This window comes from Carassius auratus, chromosome 5 (assembly GCF_003368295.1).
Source record: "Carassius auratus strain Wakin chromosome 5, ASM336829v1, whole genome shotgun sequence".
In the NCBI taxonomy this organism is placed as follows: Eukaryota; Metazoa; Chordata; class Actinopteri; order Cypriniformes; family Cyprinidae; genus Carassius; species Carassius auratus.
This window is the reverse complement of record NC_039247.1, coordinates 30,815,223-30,840,245: the sequence shown is the minus strand read 5'-3', so window position 1 is coordinate 30,840,245 and position 25,023 is coordinate 30,815,223. Positions and strand designations below refer to the sequence as shown.

Sequence of the window (25,023 nt, the reverse complement as noted above, 5' to 3'; positions counted from 1 at the left end):
TAACTGCTTACTTTAAGGACTACCAGTGTGATACTTACCTGTCTCTAGCGTTTACAAGTTCCCTCCTGTGACCATCATGAGTGTGTGTGTGTGTGTGTGTGTGTGTCTCCAATGTTTCAAACTCCTCTACTGCCATTCTGATCTCTACTCTGCTCAATTCTAAGCAGTGTTAATTTTGACACGAAATTTTAATTTAGTTTTAGTCTTAGTCTTAGACTATAATTCTTTTTAGTTTTAGTCAAGTTTTAGTCATCTGATTTGTTTTAATTTTAGTCTTATTTTAGTCGACTAAAATTGCTTGGTATTTTAGTCGACTAAAATAAGACTAAAATCAATAACAGATTTACTAGACAATTTTTTTTACAGCTGGTATAGGAAACAAACTTAACCAAAATATATAAAACACAAATTCAACTTTATTTCAACACAACTGTGTCTTTATTTCGATTCAAAAGCTTTTATGCAGCAACAAACACTGTCATGATAATAACTAGCTGCCAATTGACCATCAATAAAAGAAAAATAACGTTAGGTCCAGGACCTTAAAGCTTACAGCTGAGCTGAACAAGGAGTGCATACATTTAAAGTAAATATTTAATAAGTTGGGTGGATAAAAAAAGTAACACGATTTTATAAGGTATTCATTTGTCTAGCAATATTGTATGTTTTAAATACTACAATATTGCTAGATTAGTATGTATAATGATAGGATGTGAACATTCACGTTTCACATGACTAATATAGAAATATTTGTGATATTGTCAACAAGTAGAACATTATAAAATATACTAAACATTGGTATTAATCAAATGTATGTATCATAATATTACGTATTAGTATTGTGCTCTCATCTAATTTGAAGAAGGGGCTATTTTACAGTACTTTTCAGTTCGTAATATTTAATGCTACAACATCTACGCACTACAGTCTTCCAATTTTGCTTAGATCAATAAACAAAAGAACATCGTTGTGAAATTACATTTGAGAAAATGTCCGGGTGGCTCGTCTGTTGTGTTCTTGCCACGAATGAGCGCTCCGCGTGCTTTACACTTTGTTTTGTTTTGTTCGTCGTCAAAGGTGAAGTGAGCTGTGGACATTTTGTCGCTCTTTTAGACATCACCTCTTCGAATGCCGTCTTCCCGGGAGCTCATTTAAAAACTGAAAACCTTCGCTTCACGTCTCAATAAGTCAGGCTCGGATTGGTTCTCTTCTCTCATGCAGTCTCGCCTTTTCCGTTTTGCCGGTTCTTTTGCTCATTCCTCGCATCTCTCCCGTCTGCTGATTTGATTTTCGTCACAGTCTATTTTCGTCTCGTCCTTTATTCGTTGACGATAATGTCAATCAATTTAGTCATAGTTTTAGTCTCCATCAGTGCCTTCTATTTTAGTTTTCGTTTAGTTTCTGTCCGCAAAAATATATTCGTGACGAAAATAATGACGAAAATATTTAGTCAACGAAATTAACACTGATTCTAAGGATAGTATCTTTACTCAGTCACTCTCCAGTCACAAATACCTCAGCTATTTACCACTCCTGTGTTCTCAGAACCCCTCTGCTTGTGTCAATAAACCACCTTACCTGTGATCTCCCATCTCTGACCCATCTGTACTGTAACAGAAGACCGGACCCAACTGCCTGACACAAGCATGAGCCATCCAGACCTCTTTCAGGACCTCGTCATCGCCTTGCGGCGAACACTCACAAGTAATCCATCAGCTTCACCACCAGCAAGCATTTCCGGTAACAATGCCACCACTTCTTCACCTTCTGAGCACACCAGTCCCATGGCAAAACCAGCACCCTTCTCTGGTTCGGCGGAGGAATGCAGCGGATTTCTCCTTCAATGCTTGCTGATCCTGGAGATGCAACCGCACTTATATCCCACCGAAAGATCAAAAGTAGCATTCATCATCTCACAGTTGCAAGGTAAAGAACTTCAATGGGCCAATTCCATTTGGACCCAGAATAACCATGTCATTCAGTCATAATCTAGTTTTGTTGAACACTTCAGAGAAGTCTTCAGAAGACCCGCCTGGGATCTATCGGTGAGAAACTTTACAATTTAAACCAAGGCATAATGACTGAATGATTATGCTCATAGGTTCCGAACTATTGCGGCCACAAGTGGGTGGAATGAACAAGCTTTATTAACTACCTATCATCAAGGATTGGATCCATGAGTGCAGTTGCATCTCGCTGCATACGAGGATACCATCGGGCTTGAACGCTTCATCCAACTCTCCATATGCTTTGCCACTCATATGCAGTGGTGTCTCGAAGAGCACCAGGGCCAGCGTCAGCACAACATCTCTCTCTGCTGACCAGAACCCGTCAGCCCTCCAGAACCAGCCTGCAATCCCATGCAAGTGGATTCTACTCGTCTGACATTGACTAAATGCCAGAGAAGGCTAACCCAGAATCTGTGCATATACTGTGGATCTCCTGGGCATATCCTCTCCAGATCCTCATACATCCTCTTCGTTGTATGGTAAGTGCCATCTTTCCTTCCATAAATCAGATGAAGCCACTCACCACCACTCAACACTTACTGCTGCTGATGTTTCCATTCCAGTCAATGCACTCCTCGATTCTGGGTCAGCCGGCAACTTCATCTCTTCATCTCTCTTCAATAACTGGAAGACTGCTAAGCAGGAGACAGGTTCGCCGTAGTGTCGGCCCACTTCTACTGCAAACTGGGATACTTCACATGGAGAAGTTCCATCTGCTGGTTCTGGAGGACTCCACAGTTGACATGATCCTGGGGGCTCGTGGTTGGAGCAGCACAATCCTGTCATCTCCTGGAAGAACCGGCGAAATCCTGAAGTGGGGTGACACCTGTTTCCATGACTGTCTATTCCATTCTGTTCCATCCTCTCCACTTCCTGAACAGCTATCTGTCTGCAGTACATCCATTGAGAGTCTGATTGAGAAACGGGCAGTGGATATACCATTGTGTTACGCCCCCTTCAGTGATGTTTCTGCCCTAAGAGAGCCTCCAAGCTGCCTCCACACTGGCCATGGGACTGCGCCATTGATCTGTTTACGGGTGCGTCAGTGCCAAGGGGAAGGATCTATCCCCTTTCCATCCCAGAGGAGAAGGCCATGGAGGAATACATCAAGGAGGCTCTGGCCCAAGTCTACATGCATCCATCAACTTCCACTGCTGCTCCATGCTTCTTCTTTGTGGAGAAGAAGGACGGGTGGAGAAGAAGGACGGAGACTTGCGGCCATGTATTGACTACCGATCTCTCAACAACATCACAGTCAAGTTCAGATATCAACTTCCTCTCATCCCAGCAGATTTGGAACACCTCCGTGGTGCCACAGTCTTCACCAAGTTGGACCTCCACAGTGCATATAACCTCATCCGGATACGTGAGGGGGACGAGTAAAAGACAACCTTCATAACACCTACTGGACACTACGAGTACCTTGTCATGCAGTATGGCCTGGTCAACGCCCCCTCCGTATTCCAGGACTTCATCCACGAGGTGCTCCGGATGTTTCTCCACAAATGCGTCTTAGTCTACAATGATGACATCTTGATTTACTCCCGGAGCTTGGTCAACATGTTGCAGAGGTCCTGAAACACCTAGGGCTGGGTATTGTTCAAAATCTTTCGATCCGGTGCCAATTTCAATACCTCAGTTTCAATACCGGTTCCTAACGATACTTTTTTCGATACCGTATGTTTTAAAATCCATTTCAACATCAAAAAATACATTAAACACAAAATTTATATTTTTCACCTTAATTAAAACAAATTCTGGTAACACTTCACACTCAGGCTAACATTATTAATGCAACTGGTTGTGCATTAATATTTAAGTAAACAGTTTGGGGATTTTAACCAATAGGGCAACTGAATATCCGCTGAAAAAAAAAAAAGAACAGCATCTGTTCATTTAACGACTCCTAGTGAGCGATACATGCTCATCAAGACACAAACATTCTTCTAGAACTCACACTTTGCATTCAGTTAGCACATCCATATGAATCATGCATGAAATACAAGTTTATAAACTCAAACAATAGCTTTATGTGCTTTACAGATGAACTTGAAGTAATTTGAGATGTTCAATAATAGATAATCTTTGGCTCTGTATTACAAGTTCATGATCCGATTAGTGAACCGATGATTCTTTTGAGTCAATCTTTTAAAATAATAATTTATTTTGTTTAACGAAACCAGTGATGAAACCAGTGTTTCACAAACTGGATAGATCTGAGGTGCAGGGCTCACAAAATCATTAGCCCCACGTCCTGGGGCTATTGTTTTTCCAGTCCAATGGGCTATCGTGAATAGTGATGTAAAAATCCTAACTTGATTCGCGTTGTTCACTTGCTTGAAGGGGTGAAACGGATCGTAGCTGATCGTTTGCACTTGTTTCTAAATATTGCTGATTCAAGCATTTTAAACAATTCGCGCGCATTCGGAACTTGCGCTCACTCATTCAAAGCACACGCTGCGAGCAGCATTTCAGACAATGTGCGTACAGAGAATGAATTCATCTTTTGCGTATCGTAACTTCTGAATTAACACATACACACACAATTATATCAAAATAATTGTCTCTCCAAGTATTCTCGTAAACACAGTCGGTTATGTTTTAAGTGAACGTATACAGTGGCCTGCTGCTTAGAGAAATTCGCTGTACCGGATAAATCTGTCTCTCTCTCTGTTTTTTAGACAACGTGATAGGGGGCGTGTTTGAAGATACGCAATGGAGTAGACCAAACTAAACAGGGAGGGAGGGCAAGCCGGCTTTTATAAAGTGTAGCCACACTTTAGACCTCTTTGGCATTGTAAAACGGAAACGTTTTTAGAAAAAACTAATTTATGTCCTTACTTGCACGTATGTTACAAGCTCACACAGATACAGCCACTTGGCAAAAAAAAAAAACAAAAGAAAACCACGGCTGCTTGGCTTTTGGAACCGAAGTTTGGCACCGAAAGATACATAATTTTTCGATACTCATAGTATCAAAGTTTTTCGTTCGATACCATAAAGGCATCGTAGTTCAGTACCCAGCCTTAGAAACGCCTAAGGGAATCCCAACTCTACCTGAAAGCGGGAAAGGGCTCCTTCCATCAACCCTCAGTGCAGTTCCTTGGCTATAACATCGACAGCAGTGGCATCCGAATGGACGAGGGGAAGGTGCCATCAGGAACTGGCCAACACCCTCTACCATAAAGGAACCCCAACGATTCCTCAGCTTATCCAACTTCTACCGCCGCTTCATCCAAGACTACAGCTCCATCACCTGTCCTTTTATGAGCCACCTCCGAAATAAGCCCAAGTCTCTGTCTTGGACCCCTACGGAAGCCCTTAATAAACGATAAGCCTACCGCTCCTCTCCTGGTCCATTCCAACCCTGACAGGCCTTTCGTTGTGGAGGTTGATGCCTCCAGCACAGGAGTAGGAGCGGTGCTTTCTCAGCAGCATAGGAGACCCCAGCAGACTCCATCCATCTGCCTTCTTTTCCCGCAAGCTCAACCCGGCAGAGGCGAATTATGACATCGGCAACCGAGAGCTTCTAGCCATCAAGTTAGCACTTGAGAAGTGGAGGCATTGGCTGGAGGGAGCAAACCATTCCGTTTTTGGTACTTACGGACCACAAGAATCTGGAGTATCTGCAGATGGCTAAGAGACTTAACCCCAGACAAGCGTGTTGGGCCTTACTCTTAACCCACTTTAACTTCACAATTTCCTATCGACCCGGATCCAAGTATGTCAAGGCTGACGCCTTATCCCGTTGTTACACACCTGAGGAAAGCCCTGAAGAGCCTGAAGCTGTACTCCCAGAGAAACTCATCGTCAGCCCGTTCACCTGGTCCACGGAGACCATACGCTCCTCCAGTACCCAATATAATGGTTTAAATGTAGTTATACTTATATGAGACCAACAGCACAGTAAGATAAATGAGAGAGGATAATTGTATGCATAAAGAGTTTAGCATCAGCCACAGGTAATTGGTGCCTAATATTCCTGAAGATCATTAAGCTTGCTCTTGTACTTTTAGAGACCTTTTTAATGTTTCTTTTCTTCTTTTTTTTTATTAAGTTAGAATCTATAATCATACCCAATTATTTATATTCCTCAACAACATTTATTACCTCTCCTTGAACTGCTCACAGGTTTACTCACATTAAGAGTAAGGCAAGAATGAAAAAGCCAGTCTTAGACTTTGTTCAATGCAGCAGTTAGTTTGATAGCAGCTTGTTCTTTTGTCTTAGCATAAGTATAAACCTGATTCCAAAAAAGTTGGGACACTGTACAAATTGTGAGTAAAAAAGGGATGGAATAATGTACAAATCTCAAAAACTTATATTTTATTCACAATTGAATATAGATAATATATCAAATGTTGAAAATGAGACATTTTAAAATGTTATGCCAAATTTTGGCTCATTTTGGATTTCATGGAACACAATCCACCGTGCCATTCGCCGTTGCCAGCTAAAACTCTATAGGTCAAAAATGAAGCCATATCTGAACATGATCCAGAAGCGCAGGTGTCAGTGAAAAGGGGAAACAGGTGGAAGGATTGGGTAAGTGGGAACAGTTGGGACTAATGAAGTTAAAGTGATGGTGTAGAGAAAGAGTGTGCAGGATAACCACAAGAGGGGGACAGAGAAAGGAGGAACCCGGATCATGACAATCCGGACTAAAGAGGACAAGGACAACCCAAGTAGTGTGGAAGATTTTTATTGGTCAATATGTAAACTAATCAGGCATTATCAATGTGAATCTAGCCATTTATGTATCAAGTTATTCTACTGTTATAATCATGCATTTGACTGTATGTAGAGGCCTGCATGAGAATGGACTGTGCAGAGAGTACAGAGGTATAGTATATGTTGCATCTGCACACCCTATTTGACATAAGACAAAATATATGAATATATATCATTTCACTTCAAATAAATTCTACATCCTATAAGCAAGCTGGAGACAGCCATATAAGGTAAAAGAGTTGATAAACAGAACCATATGTATGAAATGTATTGAACATGGGCACGCCTTCAGAAGCAGTGTAGAAAATAGAGAACCGACACAGACTCGACAGACTGTTCTGCAGAGCTTTCTCAGTTTTATTTTCTCTTGAAAATAAAATCTTTCTTCTGGAAACAGAACCTTGAGACAGTGATTCCTCAGATCCATGGCAGAAGAAAATACACTACAGTTGTTATCAGCGCTCAGTTCAGAAGCCTGCATCTCTGATGGGTCGCATGAGTGTGTGTGGCATGGGCAGCTTACACATCTGAACCTGGACCTATGGACAAACTGTAGGCAGATCATTAATGTATAAAGCCTGTTTAAAATCAAGGAAGACAGCACCAACAATACTTCCCCTATCAAGAATGGATTTAATTTGTTTAACGAAATAACAGTGTTCTGTCTCCGTATAGTGATCCAAACTGGATATGATGTAATAAAAAATGTCCTAGATGCAAAACAACTTTAGAAACAATGGGTAGAATACTGATAGGTCTATAGTATCACCAGTCTTAAATATAAGTGCTATTAATGCTGACTTCCAGGCACTTGGAAAATGACATTGTTTTATTGACAAATTAACCAGATGAGTTATAGGTGTACTAAGAACATTTGCATACTTTTTAACAAATAAAGAGTCAGAATCAAAAACATGTTTGACCCTAGAACTCTTAAGCTGGCTTAATTTTTATTATATAGGGCTCAGATACTTCAGAAATATTAAAAACAGTAAGATCAGGATTTGGTGATATAACATCCTTACTTCTCAAACCAAATCCCTGTGTTAAATCTTGAATGAAGTCTATAAAAAAATATTAAATAAATTAACAATTTAATGCTTATCTTGAATTAAACTTCCATGAACCTGTAATTCAATACCTTTATCGTTTTTATTATTTTTCTTTTGCACTCTATTGATATTCTCCCATACTTCTCTACTATTCCCCTTTGCATCATCTATAGGATCAATACAAAAGTTTGCTTTTCTCAATTACTTTACTACTTTATTACGTAAGTGCTGAAATGTCTTTCTATCATGAGCTAACCCTGATTTAACCACTTTTTTTAAAGCATGGTCCCTCTTCCATAATTGAAAAGTTAATGAGACTGTGACATTTTTACTAAAGTCAACCCTTAATCTTATTAACTGTTACCATTAAACATTCAGAGGAAGCTTCTAAATGATCTGTAAACAGAATCCCATTACAATCTAGATTTTTTAAATTCCTCTTCAAATTAGTTTTTAAGGCTTTTTGTTATAAAATTTTGCACACTTTATTTTTTCTTGTTAATATGATGTGAAAACCTGTTTTGTTTATTTTCTAAACATTAATATAAGATTATGCGGATAAAGTGTTTTGGGGGGATTTATAAGTTACACAGTGAGGTTGCACATGCCAAAACCAATGAGATGCTTTAATTGATAAAGGTTTGGTCATATTGGGAAAAAACTGTAATAGGCAGAGAAGATGTGCAAGATGTGGTGGGGACCATGACTAAAGCAAGTGTTGTAACTTTGGTGGTGCCCACAATGTGGCTTTCAGTGGACGATAGGAATCTATGTGAAGAAAAAACAAAACAGAATTGATAACATTCATAGCAGGTGTGATAAATAGTACAGCAGAGGTTAAGGTTAAGTTACTAATCAGTCAAGTCAAGTAGGTAATAACAATAATGGTTAAATTTTACAGTGGAATGCCAGGAGCTTTTTGGCCAATGGACAGGAGTTTAAATATTGTATTAATGAGCCAGATGAGAGACCAGATGTGGTGTATATTCAGGAAACTTGGCTGAAACCAAATTTGGATTATGTGATGCACAGTAGTTTGGAAAGATAGGAATTATGAAGAGGGTGGAAAAGGATGTGCAATGTTCATTAGGATGGGACCTCCATATAGATTGGAATGAAGGTGTGAATAATTAGAGATATAAATAAAGCTTTCAGAATACTTAAAATAATACAGAATTTGCAGCATTTTATCCAAGAAGGCTCAAGAAGTAGTTAGAAGAACAGTACACCAAGCAAAGAGGACTAGCTGGAGGAAATTCTTGTGATGAAATAGTCAGAACCAAATCAATATGCAGCTGAAAATGGCACACCTCAAGGGAATGTTATAAGTCCGTTGCGCTTTATTATTATTATGATCACTTATGTATTTGGGAAAGTTCTAGAAGATAAAGGGAGGTTGGGACATTGTGACAAATATATGGAAGAGACTTAAAGAGGGTTGGAAGTTTTACATTTCTATGAATTAATTTGTATTCATGACTAACATTTGCAGATCATATCACGAAAATAGAGGAAAAGTGCAAGAATGTTTGAGGGTAAGGGAATGGAGTGCAAGCAGATTATCACTGAAAATAATAAATGTGGCTCTAATATGGTCTGTCTTAGATTACGGTAGTGTAGTATTTGGGTCTGCAGCTAAATTGCAGTTGAAAAAGTGAGATGTAGTCCAGGAACAGGCACTGAGAATATGTAATGGGGCATCGCCACTGGAGTTGAGAAGGAAGCTGTTGGCTAACTATTGGGCAGGTTTACAAGGGCATAATAATCCACATCCCACTAAGGCAGTATTGCAGGAGAGTTGAGAGAATGGGAAGAATCTAAAGGAGAATTTAGTTTGGATCGGAAATGTATATGTTGTAGCTGAAGAATTAGAAGCGTTTCATTAGAGATTGTTCTTCTTATTGCTGTTCTTATTCTTATTATAAGGCAAGGCAAGGCAGGTCAGGGATGAGGAGTGCGTCTGTGTGTCGGGATAAAGGAGGGAGAACGGGTGATGTAGTTTGTAAACCTATTTTCTGATACACACTCCAGAGCAGAAGGTGATTGATGCCGACCGCCGAGGAAATATAAGTAGAAAAAGTCAGTCCGCCCGGCCGCAGGGGGCGCTGTGCGGTTGCAGCGTCCCGCGAGATTCAGGAGGAGGAGAAGAAGAAGAACATCCGGGCACTGCTCCGCCGCAGGAGAAACGGCTGACAGGAGCTCGAGTTCTGCTACGAACCACAGAGAGATCCTTTGTTTACTCTCATCATGGAGGCAAGTATTTGTGTTTGATTATTGTCTGGTGCGGGTTATATTCGACAGAAGCATGCAATTCCTCACACAGTAGTTCTGCGCTCGGAGAATAACAGTCTTAGGCCAGCAGTTCTGACTCTGAGAGAGCTAACGCTAGTGGCTAACACTCGATAACCTCCTGTAACTCTCGGAGTGACTGTGATTGTGTCCCATCAGGGGCCCGAGGACACCGATGAGGAGCGACGGAACTCCAAACATCGGTCCAGATCGAGATCGGCCGACCGGAAGCGGAAGTCAGGTGGGCTAGACCAGGTTCACAAAGAACGAGCATGTCGCAGTCGTTCTCATTACAAAAACCATCGCCTACGTCTTCCTAACTATTCTTAGTTTACAGCTATGTAAACAATCACTTGACATGCGAAATTAAAAAGTCTTCTCACTTGGGCGAAGTTGAATGATTGGTGAGACCTTACCTGCTGTATTTAGATTAAATTAAATTTAAAACTCTAAATCAGACTACATTTACTCATTTATTGATCACACAGTGTTTTCTCAGGACGTCACCATTGCATGAACCACTGATGAACTCGTACACTTTCAATATTTCATCAGTAAGTTATTTAGTCATGCATTATGATGTCTTTGGAAGCCTTTTGTCTTTTTAAATACACAAATCCAGGTTATTTCTTATTTCCATGTAACGCAGGCAATGTCATCATCTGAACCTCTTTCAGTTAGAAAAGTCTATTATATATATATATATATATATATATATATATATATATATATATATATATGTGTGTGTGTGTTATTTTTTTTTATTGGTTGTTAGTGGTTGGGAACAGAGCTGTTAAAGCCGTAAGCAACTTAAAAATACATCTTTGTGCACAAAAAATAACGGCGAATGGAGGCAATATGAATCTGTCAGTGCATCAATCAATTATTAATTTGTGTCTTTCTGTCTTCTAGGAGACAAGAGGCACAGACACAGTCACGGCGGAAGCAAAGAGGTAACTAACTTTAGTGCATCGATGTCATGTAGACCTATATTAATCTGGTCACATCATCACCAGTAGCTTTACAGCTGGCATGTCTAGTTTTAGAGCTGGGTAAGTATGCAGATTAGATGCCAGACTGAGAGCAGATATACTCACAACTGCATGTCATCTTGAGTTTATTAAATATAGATTACAGAGGGAGAGAAATGTCTGTTTGGGAGCTTTTTTAACGTTCTGTATTTTAGATCATATGATAACATTTCTATAATAAATTACACTCAGCGTGCTAATGCACGAAGAGACAACAGAAGACGCTGCTGACAGATAGCAAAATTATATGCCTACTACCTGGACAGGTAACTATCAGTCATTTAAACTTATTTGCTTATTAAACAAAACCATTTTGTTTCACAACCCCAGTTACTGCCTTTTTTTTGTAGACACCTGCAGAATTGCAGTTTAGAAAACGAGCGTCTGTTTCTGATGTGAATGCATGCAGATTTGCACAGTCGTGAAGTCTGTTTAAAACCGTGACGTTGCACACACCAAGAGCTTTCTTCAGAAATGTGAGAATATGTTGAGCCTCTGAACTGGGAACCAAGACACCTCCAGTGCATTCAGAAAGTGTTCTTCACATTTCACGATTTATGTTTCTGAAGTATTTTTATTTTAATATAGCCTGTAATAATGACAAAAACTACATTTGTGCGTTAATTACATTGGGAATATGTTTTGAACCGTTAAGTCGAGTAGCTCAAGACCAGGAATGTGCAAGTAAATGGGGTTCATTTTGATTTCATGTTCACATTTATGTTTGAACGCACTGTAGTTCAAAGGTTAGGGGTCAGTGAGACTGATGTTTTTAAAGAAGTCTCTTCTGCTCAAGGCTGCATTTATTTGATCAGAAATACAGAAAATAATCAGTAATCTTGCAAACATTGTATAACAATATAAAATAATAGTTTCTATTTTAATATCCTTTAAAATATAATTTCTGTGAAGCAAAGCTGAATTTCCATCATTACTACAGTATAAAGTGTCACATGATCTTCAGAAATCATTTTAATATACTGATTTATTATTAGAGTTATCAACAGTTGTGCTGACAAATATTATGGATTGTTTGATGAATAAAAAGTTAAAAAGAACACCATTTATTTTAAAATATAAATCTTTGCTTAACAATTTAACACATCCTTGCTGAATAAAAGTTTGAATTTCTTTAAAAAAGAGAAGAAAAATGTACTGACCCCAGACTTCTGAACTGTAGAGTGTTAGAACAGATTTCTATTTTAAATAAATCCTTTCATTCATCAAATAATTCTGAAAAAAGTATCACCGTTTCCAAAAGATTCTGAAGCAGCAGAACAGTTTCAGCTCTGATAGTAAATCATCATATTATTCTGATTTCTGAAGATCATGTGACACTGATGACTGGAGGAATGATGCTGAGAATACAGCGGAGCATCACAGAAATACATCAGATTTTAATGTATTCTAAAAAAGAAAAACATTAATAAACAAATAACTGGAGTCTTGATGAGCAGAAGACACTCTGATCTGAATCCTTCTGATCCCAGACTTGTGAGCGGTCGTGTGTGAGAGAAACAGAGAAAGAAGAAAGGGCCGGGGGCATGGACTGAATCTAAATGTGCTGGTTAAAAACACTCATATGTTTTAAATGTAACCTTACACGCTGTTGGAAGTTGGCATAGGTTTAAAAACAGTTTTTCTTGTCAGAATTATTATTATTTTTAAATTAGTTTGTTCTCAAACCAACTTACTAACTCTCTTTATTGCACTATTTTCCTGAAAGAGACCAATTCTTCTTAAAACAGGCACGGAAGAAAGCTCTGCGATGTCAGAGCGGATCAGAGGATCATCTGGAGACGTCCGATAAAGACACGGAGGAGCGCCATCGACGAAAAGACAAGAAGTCCTCCCGAGCGAAGAGCCCGTCACGGTCACGCTCCAGGGAAAGGTATTTCCGTCAGCACTTCAGCTGAATCCATGCTACCACTCAGGTTTAGAGTGCTTAGATGTCAGCTGCTATCTCACTGTAGGCGACATCACAACCGAAACTGGGACAAAAAGAGGTCGAGGTCGAGGAGTCGTGAGAAGAAGAGACGGGCGAAGTCTCGCTCTAACTCCAGGAGCAAACACAGACACCGCAGCAGGAGCCGCAGCCAGAGCAGGTCACAGCAACACTGTGTGCTCGGCACTTTGATGAAGCTGAATGGCAGTGCAGGTTGTGATAAAACTGTGAGATGGTGTCATTTTGTCTAGGGAGAAGAAGAAGAAGAGGGCGGAGAAAGCCCGGAGGAAGAGTCTGAGTCGGTCAGTGAGCCCGGTGACCTTCAGGGGCAGAAACACAGCCATGGATGCTCAGGAGGCGTTAGCCAGAAGGTACAGCGCAGAAGCTGCTATACATTTGTGCCATTTAGCTTGACTGACTTGATGTACAGTTTTAGTCGGCTAAATATCATAACATTTTAGTTTACGAACTCTATTTCACTCCCAAATCAAGCATGTCTTTATAAATGCATCTTTGAACACTTGACTCAAATGATTCATTCAAAAACGAATTCATTCAGTAACGAAACGCCTTTGTGTGATGCTTTCACATGCTTGGGTTGTTTGGATCAATTTTCATTGGTGAAACAGAAATAAAGACAGACACTATTCTGTCTAAAATGTAACTCACTCACTATTGACTTCTTGTTATTATGCTGATATTTAGAAAAAATGGCACTGTTGTGTGTGTAATATTACATAACTATATAATAGAGATGATGTAACGATTCATTCAACTGTGAAACAATTCACGACACAATATTGTTTTTTTAAATTTAAGAAAAATTATAAATTAAACAGTGTCTTTTTATTATTTCTCAGACAAAATGCTGCACATTTCTGTGTGAAACTGAAATGTAAAAACAAAGCCCAAGTCAAACAAATGAATAATGGAAGTGAATCTCTTTCTGTTCACAGCTGGAGGAAGCCAATGTATTTTAATCACCGTCCCAATAAAGATGCAGCATGAGTCGTTTCTAATCTAGATCAGATTTGATCAATTTAAAATTTGTAGCTCATATTTGTATCGATTTTCAGGTGTATTGTTGAAAAATATACATTTAAAAGCACTTTTAGTTTTTTAATTAATCCGCTTCAGCACACAAATAGCCTTTCGGTCTTTCACTGATAATGTCAGCTCGCATATCATTAAAACAACTATTATGATATTATCGCAGATGATAAGTATCACACGAGGCTAGTTTAATTTGGATCTGTCCTGCAGCCCTAATCAAGCTCTGATTTAGACCACAGCTGAACTCTTCTGGTCGATGAGAAGCCATGTGTTTATACTCTCCTCTCACTCTCAGGTTGGAGAGAGCTAAGAAGCTTCAGGAGCAGAAAGAGAAGGAGCTGTTGGAGAAGCGTCTACAGGAGAGCGCAGCAGGTACAGTAGTTCATCAGCACAGATCTTCATCTGATCTCCACACTTCATCTCTCTGATGGATGTCTGGTTCCCCAGCAGCAGCAGCTCCTCTCTCGTGTGATCCGGTCTCTGCACCCAGTCCTGGTCTGAACGTGGCAGCGCTGCTGGCGTCCGGCACACAGGTCACTCCTCAGATCGCGATGGCCGCTCAGATGGCAGCGCTTCAGGCCAAAACACTGGCAGAGACGGGCATCGCTGTGCCAAGCTTCTACAATCCCTCAGCGGTGAACCCCATGAAGTTTGCAGAGCAGGAGAAGAAGAGGAAGAAGTTGTGGCAGGGGAAGAAAGAAGGGGTGAGGACGAGCACAGCCACTGATAATATAATTAATTGTGTTGCCGAGTTATACGATACCTGCTTATATCACGAGGATCAATTGTTCTGTACATTATAACATGTAATATGACAGGTATGTGTCTGTTTGCTGTATGTACTAATCCTCCTCCTGTTCCTCTGCTCTCGAGTCTGTAGCAGCCCATAGAACAGTTTATGGGAACGTTATGAAATTTGGAAAACTGATAGAGGATGGTCTGAACATTAACCAGAGCAAATTTGGATTTTCTAACTCTGATCCTCCAGCGCCACCGACAGCTCACCTGTGCGTTTGGGTTTATTCAAAACGTGACACAAGCTCAATGTGTTCCCGTGACAAACTAAATTCTTGTCAAAATCACGTGAACCCCTTCTAAACAATTCATACAGTTTTTACCAAAACTGGTTCCGATCATCTTCACACCAAGCTTTATGACCAATCAAACCAAACAGAAACCATAAGGCATCAGAAGAATACTCTTTAGTGCTCATTTTGTCCTTGATAAGAGATTTCGCAGTACTAGCTGGCTCTCGTTCTTATGTGTCTTATATGTGTCTTAAGATGTTCAGCATTAATGTGTGTTTATGTTGCAGGACACAAACAAGAAGTCTCAAACAGCTGAGCTCTGGGAGAAGCTAAATTTTGGCAATAAAGACCAAAATGTGAAATTTCGCAAACTTATGGGCATCAAAGTAAGATTTATCCTTTTCTACTTTTTATTCAAAATTGTATTTTATTTTTCGCTTGTTTTTATTTCCAGTTATGTCAATGTTATGTTCAAGGCAACATTCCTCATTTTTGTTTAGTTTGCTTTTCATCCAGTTTTTATATTTTATTGCAAGTAACATGGATGTTTTGAGTGTCTTGGTGGATGCTGATGACCCTGTTGTGTTCACCGTAGGGTGAAGAAGAAGAAGAAGGTTGCTCATCAGGAGCTACTAATGAAGAAGGACTCAGAACGTTGCAGCAGCAGGAAGAGATGTTTCGTAATCTGGACGTCCAGTATGAGATGGCCCGTTCACAGACACACACGCAGAGAGGAATGGGCCTTGGGTTCTCCTCCTCGTTTTCCTGAAGGGCATGGATGCTCTCTGAACATTCAGTGTCTGAGCTTCTCATTTCTGTAAACTCTGGCCGCTGTAAAGCTGATTTGTACCTGCTTGTAGAGAATGCTGGTGCATTAGCTTGCATGTATGATTCATCCAGTCTGTCCTTTAATCCGTTCTGAAAACTCACCTGTAAATACAGTTGATTGCTCAAGCATATAGCGTTGCTTGGACTCTGAAAATTGTGTTTAATATTGTAAAGCTTTTGTTTGGATTTTGGGAAACAGGATTGTATATTTCACTGTGTTTGTATTGAACCTGTCTAAAGCTAGTGATTCCTGATATATCACTGACCGAGACGTACCAGGGTCTATGATATATTGTGAATGCTGTAGTGCTTTTAATAAAATCGTTACTACGTAAATATATTAAAGATGCAAGTTTGACATCAGTTTCAACCAAAAAAATAGAGCAACACCATTTTACATTTCGAACAATAAAATTATTCAACATAGAAAAACATTGTTAGGTTCGTATCTGCAAACCTAAACCCATAACTGCAATGTACTAAGGTTCTAGGCCTTTTAGTGATTTATAAAAAGTAATCATACATTAAAAGGCATGAACAAGTCTTGACTGGAAACAAAACATTTAAGTCCTTAAGAGATAAGGCTTGGTAAATCTGTGTGTTATCAGCATAACTGTGAAAGGGAATTTGATATTTCTCATTTATCTCAGTGGGAGCATATACAGTCTAAACATGAACGGTCCCAGGATTGAGCCTTGAGGGACTCCACATGTCATGGACGTCCTACAAGTCTTCCAGTCTTTGTAGAAGTATGTTATGATCTACATCGTAGTCATCGTCTCTATATAACTATGATCTTACGATCCTTAATCGGTGAGTTAAGCCTAGGCTGATCTACTTCTTTTTTAAACTACCTGGGGAAATATGCATACTAAAATTAATGATTAGAAATGGTTGTTATGAGTGTTCCAGTGGAAGGTCAACTACACACCAATGAAAAACACCTTGACTGATTATTAAATGCTTGCGTTTTATTTTAATGTATATAGGCTATATATTTTACAGATAGTATAGTTGCCTGACAGTATTTATTCTAATTAAAATCCAAGTTGTTTTGGTTTTATATTAAGACAGTCTCAAAGAAAACCTTTTGTAAAGTTTTTTTTTTTTTATGTCTGTTTTGAAATATATTTGCATTAATTGTACAGTCAAACCAGAACACAAAGAAATTATTGAATTGAACTGAAGGACGATGAAATTCGTGTTTTCTTATCCGCCAAAAAAAAAAAAACCTAAAACCAGTCTAAGATCACTGCTAGTCTTAGCTGTTTTGAGCTGGTCCAAGTAAATTCTGAGTGCCATTAAACGAGTTGTTTATGAGACACGAGAAGCGAATCGTGTTTTATGAGAGGAGGTCATGAAAAAAAACGTGTTAAAACACTGAACTAGATGAGGGTTTATATCCAGAGTCAGATACATCTCTGGAGGAACAGTGAATCAGACCGCTTTAGCTAGCTATTAAGTGTTTGTTTACAGGTTCAAACGGACGTTACTTCCGGGTTCCGAGCCAATCAGCGGACACGCATCCGTGCGTCACAGGATTTGTTCTAGCCGTGCGCATCGCACGCTGCGTCAAACATGTCTGCGGTGGAGCTCGGGGACCGCGAGCTGTTCGCTCAGTTCGAGGAGGACGCGTCGGAGCGCGCGGGCGTCGAGGACGAGGACGAGGAGCGGCTGCGGGACACATTAGAAACTGCCGCGCGTCTCAAGGAGGAGAATATCCTTATAATCACGCGACACTTTCACCACAAGCGCATGCAGAGAAACATAGCTCATTAGAGTCGCGATAGAAATAGGATTCAGTGTGCACCAGCAGCACAGAAGTTATTCATATTATGGTATTTAATCCATAACACTTGTTATGCTGTTTTTGTAATGTTTTAATCAGCAATAAATAAAGAATGTTTACTGAAACTCCAACCTTTCTCATTCTGCTGATGATATATCATATCTGTTCAGGGTTAAACAGTCTTTAGTGTCATCTGTTTCTAATGATCAAACACCAGACCTGACTCTTTATAAGTTTGTGCCTTAAGTCTGACCCACATGAGGATCTGAAGAGGAAGTTACACCTACTGAGTCGTCCCGCGTGAGTAAAGAGTCAGCAGCTCATGTCAGAGTGTGTTTAGACTGGTCTTTCATTCACCGTTACTGACCATCTGTGTTCAGGAGGATCAACATAGGAGACTCCAGCACCGATGGACCACTGTGTCAAATCAATTATGGAAACAACATCATTTCCAGGTTTGTGTGTGTGTCTCTCTCTCTCTCTGTGTGTGTGTGTGTGTGTCTGTGACTGTAACATTGTGTGTGTGTGTGTTTAGGCAGTGTCGGAGAGAGATGGAGGACTTCATCTGCTGTCTTGTCCAGAAGAAGCTAGAAGAGTGTAGCAGTGATCCAGAAGCCTCTGCTCTTCATCTCAAGCCTCATGTAGGTGTTCACGCTCACTGACGTCTCTTACATCCGTCTTCATCAGTGCGTCACACGCTGCTGTTTGTGTTCACAGCACGCAGGCTTCGTGATGGAGGAGAGCTACAAAGTGAAGTCTTCCAGTGACTCCAAGCACATGAAGAACGCCTTCAGTGTGAGTTCTGCAGACGTTATTCTGACACAGTCACCACACTAAACCTGTACCTCTTGTTCTGGTTCGTAGGTGATCGGGAGTGTTCTGTACTTCACCAGCTTCTGTGTTGACAGACTTGGCCAGCCGCTGCTGAATGAAAACCCTCAGCTGACCGACGGATGGGAGGTTCCCAAGTATCCTGAACGCTTAGCACTCGCTCTAGACAATGCTTAAGTCTGTTTGATTCACGTCTGTATGCATTACTGCTCCTGAATCACTTTTGTAAAGATATCAGCAGATCTTTGGCCAGATCATCGCTCTTGAGGGCCAAGAGGTGCAGACAGCGGTGAAGAGGTACAGCGAGAGTTCACCATAGCAGCAGTGTTGATGTGTTTATGGTGTTGTGAGACGGTGTTGTCTTCACAGGCCGAGACCGTGCTGTTTTAACTGCAGCTCTGAGGACCATCAGCTGCGAGACTGTCCACAGGTGCCGCTCTCTACTTACTGATCAACATGTTTCTGTGCAATACTTACTGATCAGTGTGTCTCTGACTGTTCAAGCCCAAAGACATGGCTCGGATCAGTGACAAGAGGAAGGAGTTCTCGCAGAACATCAGTCCGAGCAACCAGCGCTACCACGCAGAGGAGATCGAGGAGCGCTTCGCGAAGTACAAGCCAGGAACACTCAGGTCCGCGTCACACTTCTTCAAATCTTTCAGCTTTTAATAAAAAGCAAACATTTAGACACAGGAGCGTGCCTTAAAAGTTGGTTTCATTATAAAAGCACGTAATATGACAGGTGGTCTCATTCCCGGCGATGTCCGTTAGAGATTGTTTAAATAAAACTGAAATGTGATTGGAGATCAGTGGTGATTTGTGTGTAGTCAGGAGCTCCTGGAGGCTCTGGGGATCTCCTCAAACACTCTTCCTCCGTTCGTCTATCGCATGAGGGAGCTGGGCTATCCTCCCGGATGGCTGAAGGAGGCAGAGATGGAGGTCTCCGGCCTGACGCTCTACGATGGTAAGAGTCAGAGTCCCTCAGTCGTAGGGTTCAGACCCTGACATTAGCATGATTCAGAGACGATAACCTGTGTCTCTGCAAGGATCGAACAATGAGGACGAAGATAACCTCAGCCAAAAGATCTCTTACGATGTCTCCAAGCTGGTGGACTTCCCCGGCTTCAATTGTTCTGCAGCAGTCAACGTTAGAGACGTGAGTGAACATGCGCTCTTACTACAGCTGATTCTGTGATTAGGATCAACAACAGAAATCATAAGAACAACAACAGACGAAACTGTAATGTGTGTTTCATCACTGACAGGACTACAGGTCTTTCGGCTCTGTCCCGATGCAGCCTCGGCAGTGGAAGCAAAACTTTGCTGCTTTTTTAAACAGTAGCTCTCCGACGGTAAAAGCATCCGTCGAATCGATTGTTTTTAGTTGATTGCGATATTCATGTTTTCTGAACAGTTAATGAGCTTGTTAATATGAGCAGGGCTCCAGCTGCAGTAAGAGACGGCATGAGTCTGAATCCACAGCCCAGGAGACGAAGAAACACCGATCGAGTCCAGAGAACGTGGAGATCGAGTCAGGTACACAACCGCAGCTGTGATGCTGGCTAGACGTGCAAATGATGTGTGCACACTCCCTTCTGATGCACTCCTTTCACTGGTGACTGTGTTTGAGGCCACAAGTGTTATAAAGCTGTCATTAAGTTGAAGTTCTCACACAGTCCTCGCTCAAGCTGCTCACCTGCTCCGTTTGGTTTCATTACAGTGTGCTCCTTAGCAGAGAGCTGCACGGGTCCGATTTTGTAAATCCGCACCCGCCCGAACCCGCAGTGTTTAAAACCGCATCCGACCCGTTTTCCGACAGCAGCACTAATTAAAATCCGCACCCGACCCGCTTAAAATAGAACCGACACCCGACCTGCACCCGAAATCAAATCAGTTAAGCAAATCACATTAGACACACTTTTTTCGAATTTTTTTGCCAGGTCATACAGAAGTTATTTATGGAAAACTCTCTTTAAAATATATTAGTTTTTTATACATTGTATCTTAATTTTGATCAATGTTTTATCTATCAGTTGCCCATATTTTAATAAATAAGAAGCAAATATATAGCAGACAATGAAATAACCTTAGTGTAATTGACAGAATTACTAAAAAATATTTTGCTACCTAAAATTTAAATATTTTTTTGTATCACGCATGCGTGCATGTCTATTTTCCTCATATTAAATATAAAACGCATGTGGACTGATATTTTCCAATGTCTGGACTCCTTTATTAAAGGTGCTGTAGGGAACTTTTGTAAAAATATATTTTTTACATATTTGTTAAACCTGTCATTATGTCTTGACAGTAGAATATGAGACGGATAATCTGTGAAAAAATCAAGCTCCTCTGGCTCCTCCCAGTGTCCTATTGCCATTTGCAGAAACTCCATCGCTCCCGGTAAAAAAACAACCAATCAGAGCTGCGGTCCGTAACTTTGTTTGTGTTCAAGTAAGTAGTTCCGGCTACAATGTTCTTCCGCAAGACGCAAGCAGTTCTGTTTATTAACCGCTAGAGCGTCAAATGTTCCCCACCGCAGCTTTAATGGAGTAGGCTTTATAAACAGACGTTTCAATATACTGGTATTAAATGCATTTTCTGAGAATTTATATTTCACTTTTTTACTGCAAATGTCGAAATACGTGCTCTTTGGTCCATCAGTCACTGATCACATAAGAATAAAATATCTCATAATAAAATACAAAATTGACTGATTTATAAATGCATAGTTCTCAACAGTCGGAAATACAGATAAACGCTTTCATTTGTTGTATTTTTGATCCTGAAAGAAAACAGAACAACAAAAGAGCGAATCATACCACCGTCTGAGGTTGTGCTTCAAGTCGAACGCACCCATTTATTAATCCTTCACAGCTGAGCATCGCGAGAGGCGGATCTGCGCCAGAGCGCGCATGTAAATGAGCTGCACAAAGTCAAAAAAACAACAACCCTGGATAGCCTAGATTAGGCCCATATTCACAAATGTGTTAGCTATGGAATGAAATATCTGATATTCCGATTGTCAAATACATGCAAGTGGAAGTGTATTGTTGTTTAAACACCTTTATAACGATCGCGTTATGCGCAATATAATTTTATAACACAAATTTTAAAATAGGCTTAAATCAAACACATTTTAATTTAGATTCTGTATGTATATATATGTATGTATATATATATATATATATATATATATATATATATATATATATATATATATATATATGAACGGAAAACAAAAACAACAGAAAAAAAAAAACAGCTGGCTGATCTTAACTGATCTTAACGTCTGTTAACTATGACTCATGCAGCCGTTCGCGCAGTGGTGATTTTTAATTTTTTTTAAAGTGGAGGGTAGGCCTATTTTTAAGTTTGAACGTGACTGTTTTGAACCCGTGTTTCCCTGTGTCCGACCCGACCCGTATCCGACACAGTTGGATATTTTTCACCCATTTCAGCCAAATTGTACCCGAACCCGTGCAGGACTCTACTCCTTAGCACTGGGAGCTCCCTCTGCTGTCCATAAGGTGCCTCTGCGCACCAGCCATTTCAAACCAGCCTCCAGTATTTGGGCCACGCCTCCTAATTTGCATACACACCTCAATCCTCAAATGCCCAATCCTAAATCCTGAATGGCTAAATGACCAAGTGCCCCACCCTAAACAGATAATGGCCAATCCTAAATAAAAGTTTCAAATTTAGATTTTTAGTTTTGGTTTAAGACTTTTAGTTTATATTCTGACCCAATAATTCTTCCATAATCAATTAGCAACAGCATAAATAAATACACCTGAGCAAATTTCATGTACAGAAATTGTAGTTTAAAAGTTTAAAACACTGCATAGTTTTTGTTAATTTTTGCACAAATAAAGTATAGATTAATCCTGAAGTTAAAGTGACCGAAGCCATTCAGTTCAGTGACAGGCAGCAGGTGTTTATAAGGCTGCTGTCTCTTTAACAGATCACTGATTGATCGTTGGTGGTAAGATGCTAGAGAGCGTTCAGAGCGCTCCAGGAGCGTGCTCAAACTGTACTGCATCACTGAGAAAACAAACCGTTTATGATGATGTAGTGTGTGTCCTCCTGCAGAGCACCAGGTGTCTGAGGTAAGATCCGATGGGTTCCAGCTCCCTCCCGGCTCTGCTGCTCCTCTCCCGCCGGGAACGCCTCCGCCCACACCACCCGTCCTCAGGGACACTCCACCGCTGACTCCTCCCACACACGGGTCCCCAGCCAATCCTGTGCGAGGGGAGGAGTCTGAGGATGGGCGGAGTCTGGAGCAGCAGCAGAGGCTTCCGGAGAGCCCCGTCCCGAGCTCCTCCACCATGGTCACATCACTCGGGAGCACGCCGTCTCCACCCGACATCTGTCAGGAGGAGAGGACCGAAGGACCGGAGCAGGGTGCCATCGATCTGCAAGCAGAGATGAGGGACATCTCTGTCCTGTCTGAAGTTTACGGGGAGTGCAGTGATCATGAAGCTCCAGACGCTCCTCAGACGAACACACCAGAGGACGAGCCTGCCGTGACTAAAGTGAGTCTCGTCCCTCACCGGAGCCGGTTCGCTGCGGGAATCATTCCGTTTGAGGACACGCCGGAGTTCACAGAGGTGGCTGAAGCCACGGGGGTTTACCTCAAGATTCGAGATTTACTGAGAGACTCCCCGAGGAGTCAGACCCGGAACAAGAAGTGATGGAAGCTGTGTGTTTTTACTGCTTTTCTCTAATCACAGTCCTTTTAAATGTAGTTCTACTTTGGTGCTACTTTGTATCTTTTTTACCGCCATCATGTGATTTGCCTAGGGAATGTTTCTTCTGTTTTCTGTAATCTCACGGCATGATGACTTTTATAGAATTCTCACTGAATTAAAAGTTTTAACATGATTAAAACTGGTGTTATAGAAATGTTCAGAGTTCAAAATGACAAAAACCTGTTTACTATAATACATTTACAATGAAAGTCTGTGGAGAAAGGCATTTCACAGAAATGTAACTTTATATATTATCGAATTATAAGTGATTATTTTGTGCCAATTTGTAATACCTGAAATATTGTCACTTTATTCTCACCTTTAGCTTGCTCTCTGGGGGCATAACAACAGATAATAGTCAATATAATGTGACTTTTCTATAAACTCAGTGTAAAGCTGCTTTATAAAAATAAAGCACAAAAAAGAGGTTAGTTATTACTAATATGTAATTACACTCTAGAGAGCAGTGTTACTATCCTTCACTAAAACCATTAAAATGCCTTTCTTTGAAAAACTAACTGAAATAAATGTTTATTATATTTAAATGCAACATTCATTTAGTTTAAATTGAAATAATAGCTACAACTAAATAAACTAGCACTGAAACTTATATGGTCATTAAAAAAAGAATAAAAATTACAAAAACACGACAACAAAGTAATTTTTTTAAACTAAAATTAAAGTGAAAAAGAAAATACAAAAAAATAGAAATATTTCAAAATAAGCAATTAATTCAAGTTCAAGTTCAAGTCTGCTTTATTGTCAATTTCCACATGTACAGTACATACATACAGAGAATCGAAATTGCGTTACTCTCAGACCCCGGTGCATACAGATAACATTAACATTAAAGCCTAAAAAAATAACTAGATCAAATATAAAATGTAGATACAATTATACAATAAGGGAATTATAAAAAAAAGACATATAATAAAAATAAAAGTTAAAAATAAAGTTAAATAAATCAGCGCAAGGTAAATGACAGATATAGTGCAAATCAATGAAGTGAACAACAGTGCAGTTAAAAGATTTTTTAGTGCAAAAAAATCACTTATTAAAAATATCTTAAGTCTGATTAAAGTGACAAGTGACCAAGAGCACTTATTTAACTGACTGATGAGGTAGTTCCATGCCGAATGAGGTAGTGAGCGGTGAGTGAGCAGACCAATGCTGCACAAGTGACTTGTGCATGTCATCATATAATTAGTGGGGGGGGGGGTCATAGTTCAGTGGTGCCTGGGGAAGAAGAGGGGAGGGGGGGCAGGTTCGGGAGTGAGTTCAGCTTCCTGACAGCCTGGTGGATGAAGCTGTCCTTCAGTCTGCTGGTCCTGGCCTGGAGACTCCGCAGTCTCCTCCCTGATGGCAGCAGGCTGAAGAGGCTGTGTGACCGGTGGGTGGGATCACCTGTGATGCAGAGGGCTTTTCGAGTGAGACCGGTTCCATAAATGTCCTGGAGGAAGGGGAGAGAGACACCAATGATCTTCTCAGCTGCTCTGACTATGTGTTGCAGAGTCTTTCGGCAGGACGTGTTGCAGGCGCCATACCACACAGTGATGCAGCTCGACAGGATGCTCTCGATGGTGCCTCTGTAGAAGGTGTACATGATGGGGGGCGGGGCTCTGGCTCTCCTCAGTTTGCAGAGGAAGTAGAGACGCTGTTGTGATTTCTTGGCCAGTGCTGCTGTGT

At 40.5% G+C, this 25,023-nt stretch overlaps 2 protein-coding genes across 2 annotated transcripts; both read left to right on the top strand.

Moving 5' to 3' along the window:
• Window positions 1-9,908: 9,908 nt before the first annotated feature.
• On the top strand, window positions 9,909-16,384 carry LOC113086194 (arginine/serine-rich coiled-coil protein 2). The gene is made up of 10 exons (XM_026255353.1): window positions 9,909-10,045; window positions 10,241-10,322; window positions 10,994-11,034; window positions 12,861-13,003; window positions 13,086-13,217; window positions 13,309-13,428; window positions 14,406-14,482; window positions 14,561-14,814; window positions 15,426-15,524; window positions 15,734-16,384. The coding sequence occupies exons 1-10, from the start codon at window positions 10,040-10,042 to the stop codon at window positions 15,905-15,907; spliced, it is 1,128 nt and encodes a 375-aa protein (XP_026111138.1). The 5' UTR covers window positions 9,909-10,039; the 3' UTR covers window positions 15,908-16,384.
• Window positions 16,385-17,500: 1,116 nt separating this feature from the next.
• Window positions 17,501-23,476, top strand: LOC113086089 (zinc finger CCHC domain-containing protein 8-like). The gene is made up of 14 exons (XM_026255321.1): window positions 17,501-17,683; window positions 18,013-18,055; window positions 18,136-18,210; window positions 18,291-18,396; window positions 18,473-18,550; window positions 18,620-18,723; window positions 18,818-18,883; window positions 18,956-19,016; window positions 19,091-19,218; window positions 19,414-19,550; window positions 19,633-19,742; window positions 19,852-19,938; window positions 20,026-20,122; window positions 22,679-23,476. Exons 1-14 carry the CDS (start codon window positions 17,545-17,547, stop codon window positions 23,278-23,280), a joined length of 1,833 nt encoding a protein of 610 aa, XP_026111106.1. The 5' UTR covers window positions 17,501-17,544; the 3' UTR covers window positions 23,281-23,476.
• The last annotated feature ends 1,547 nt before the right edge of the window (window positions 23,477-25,023 follow it).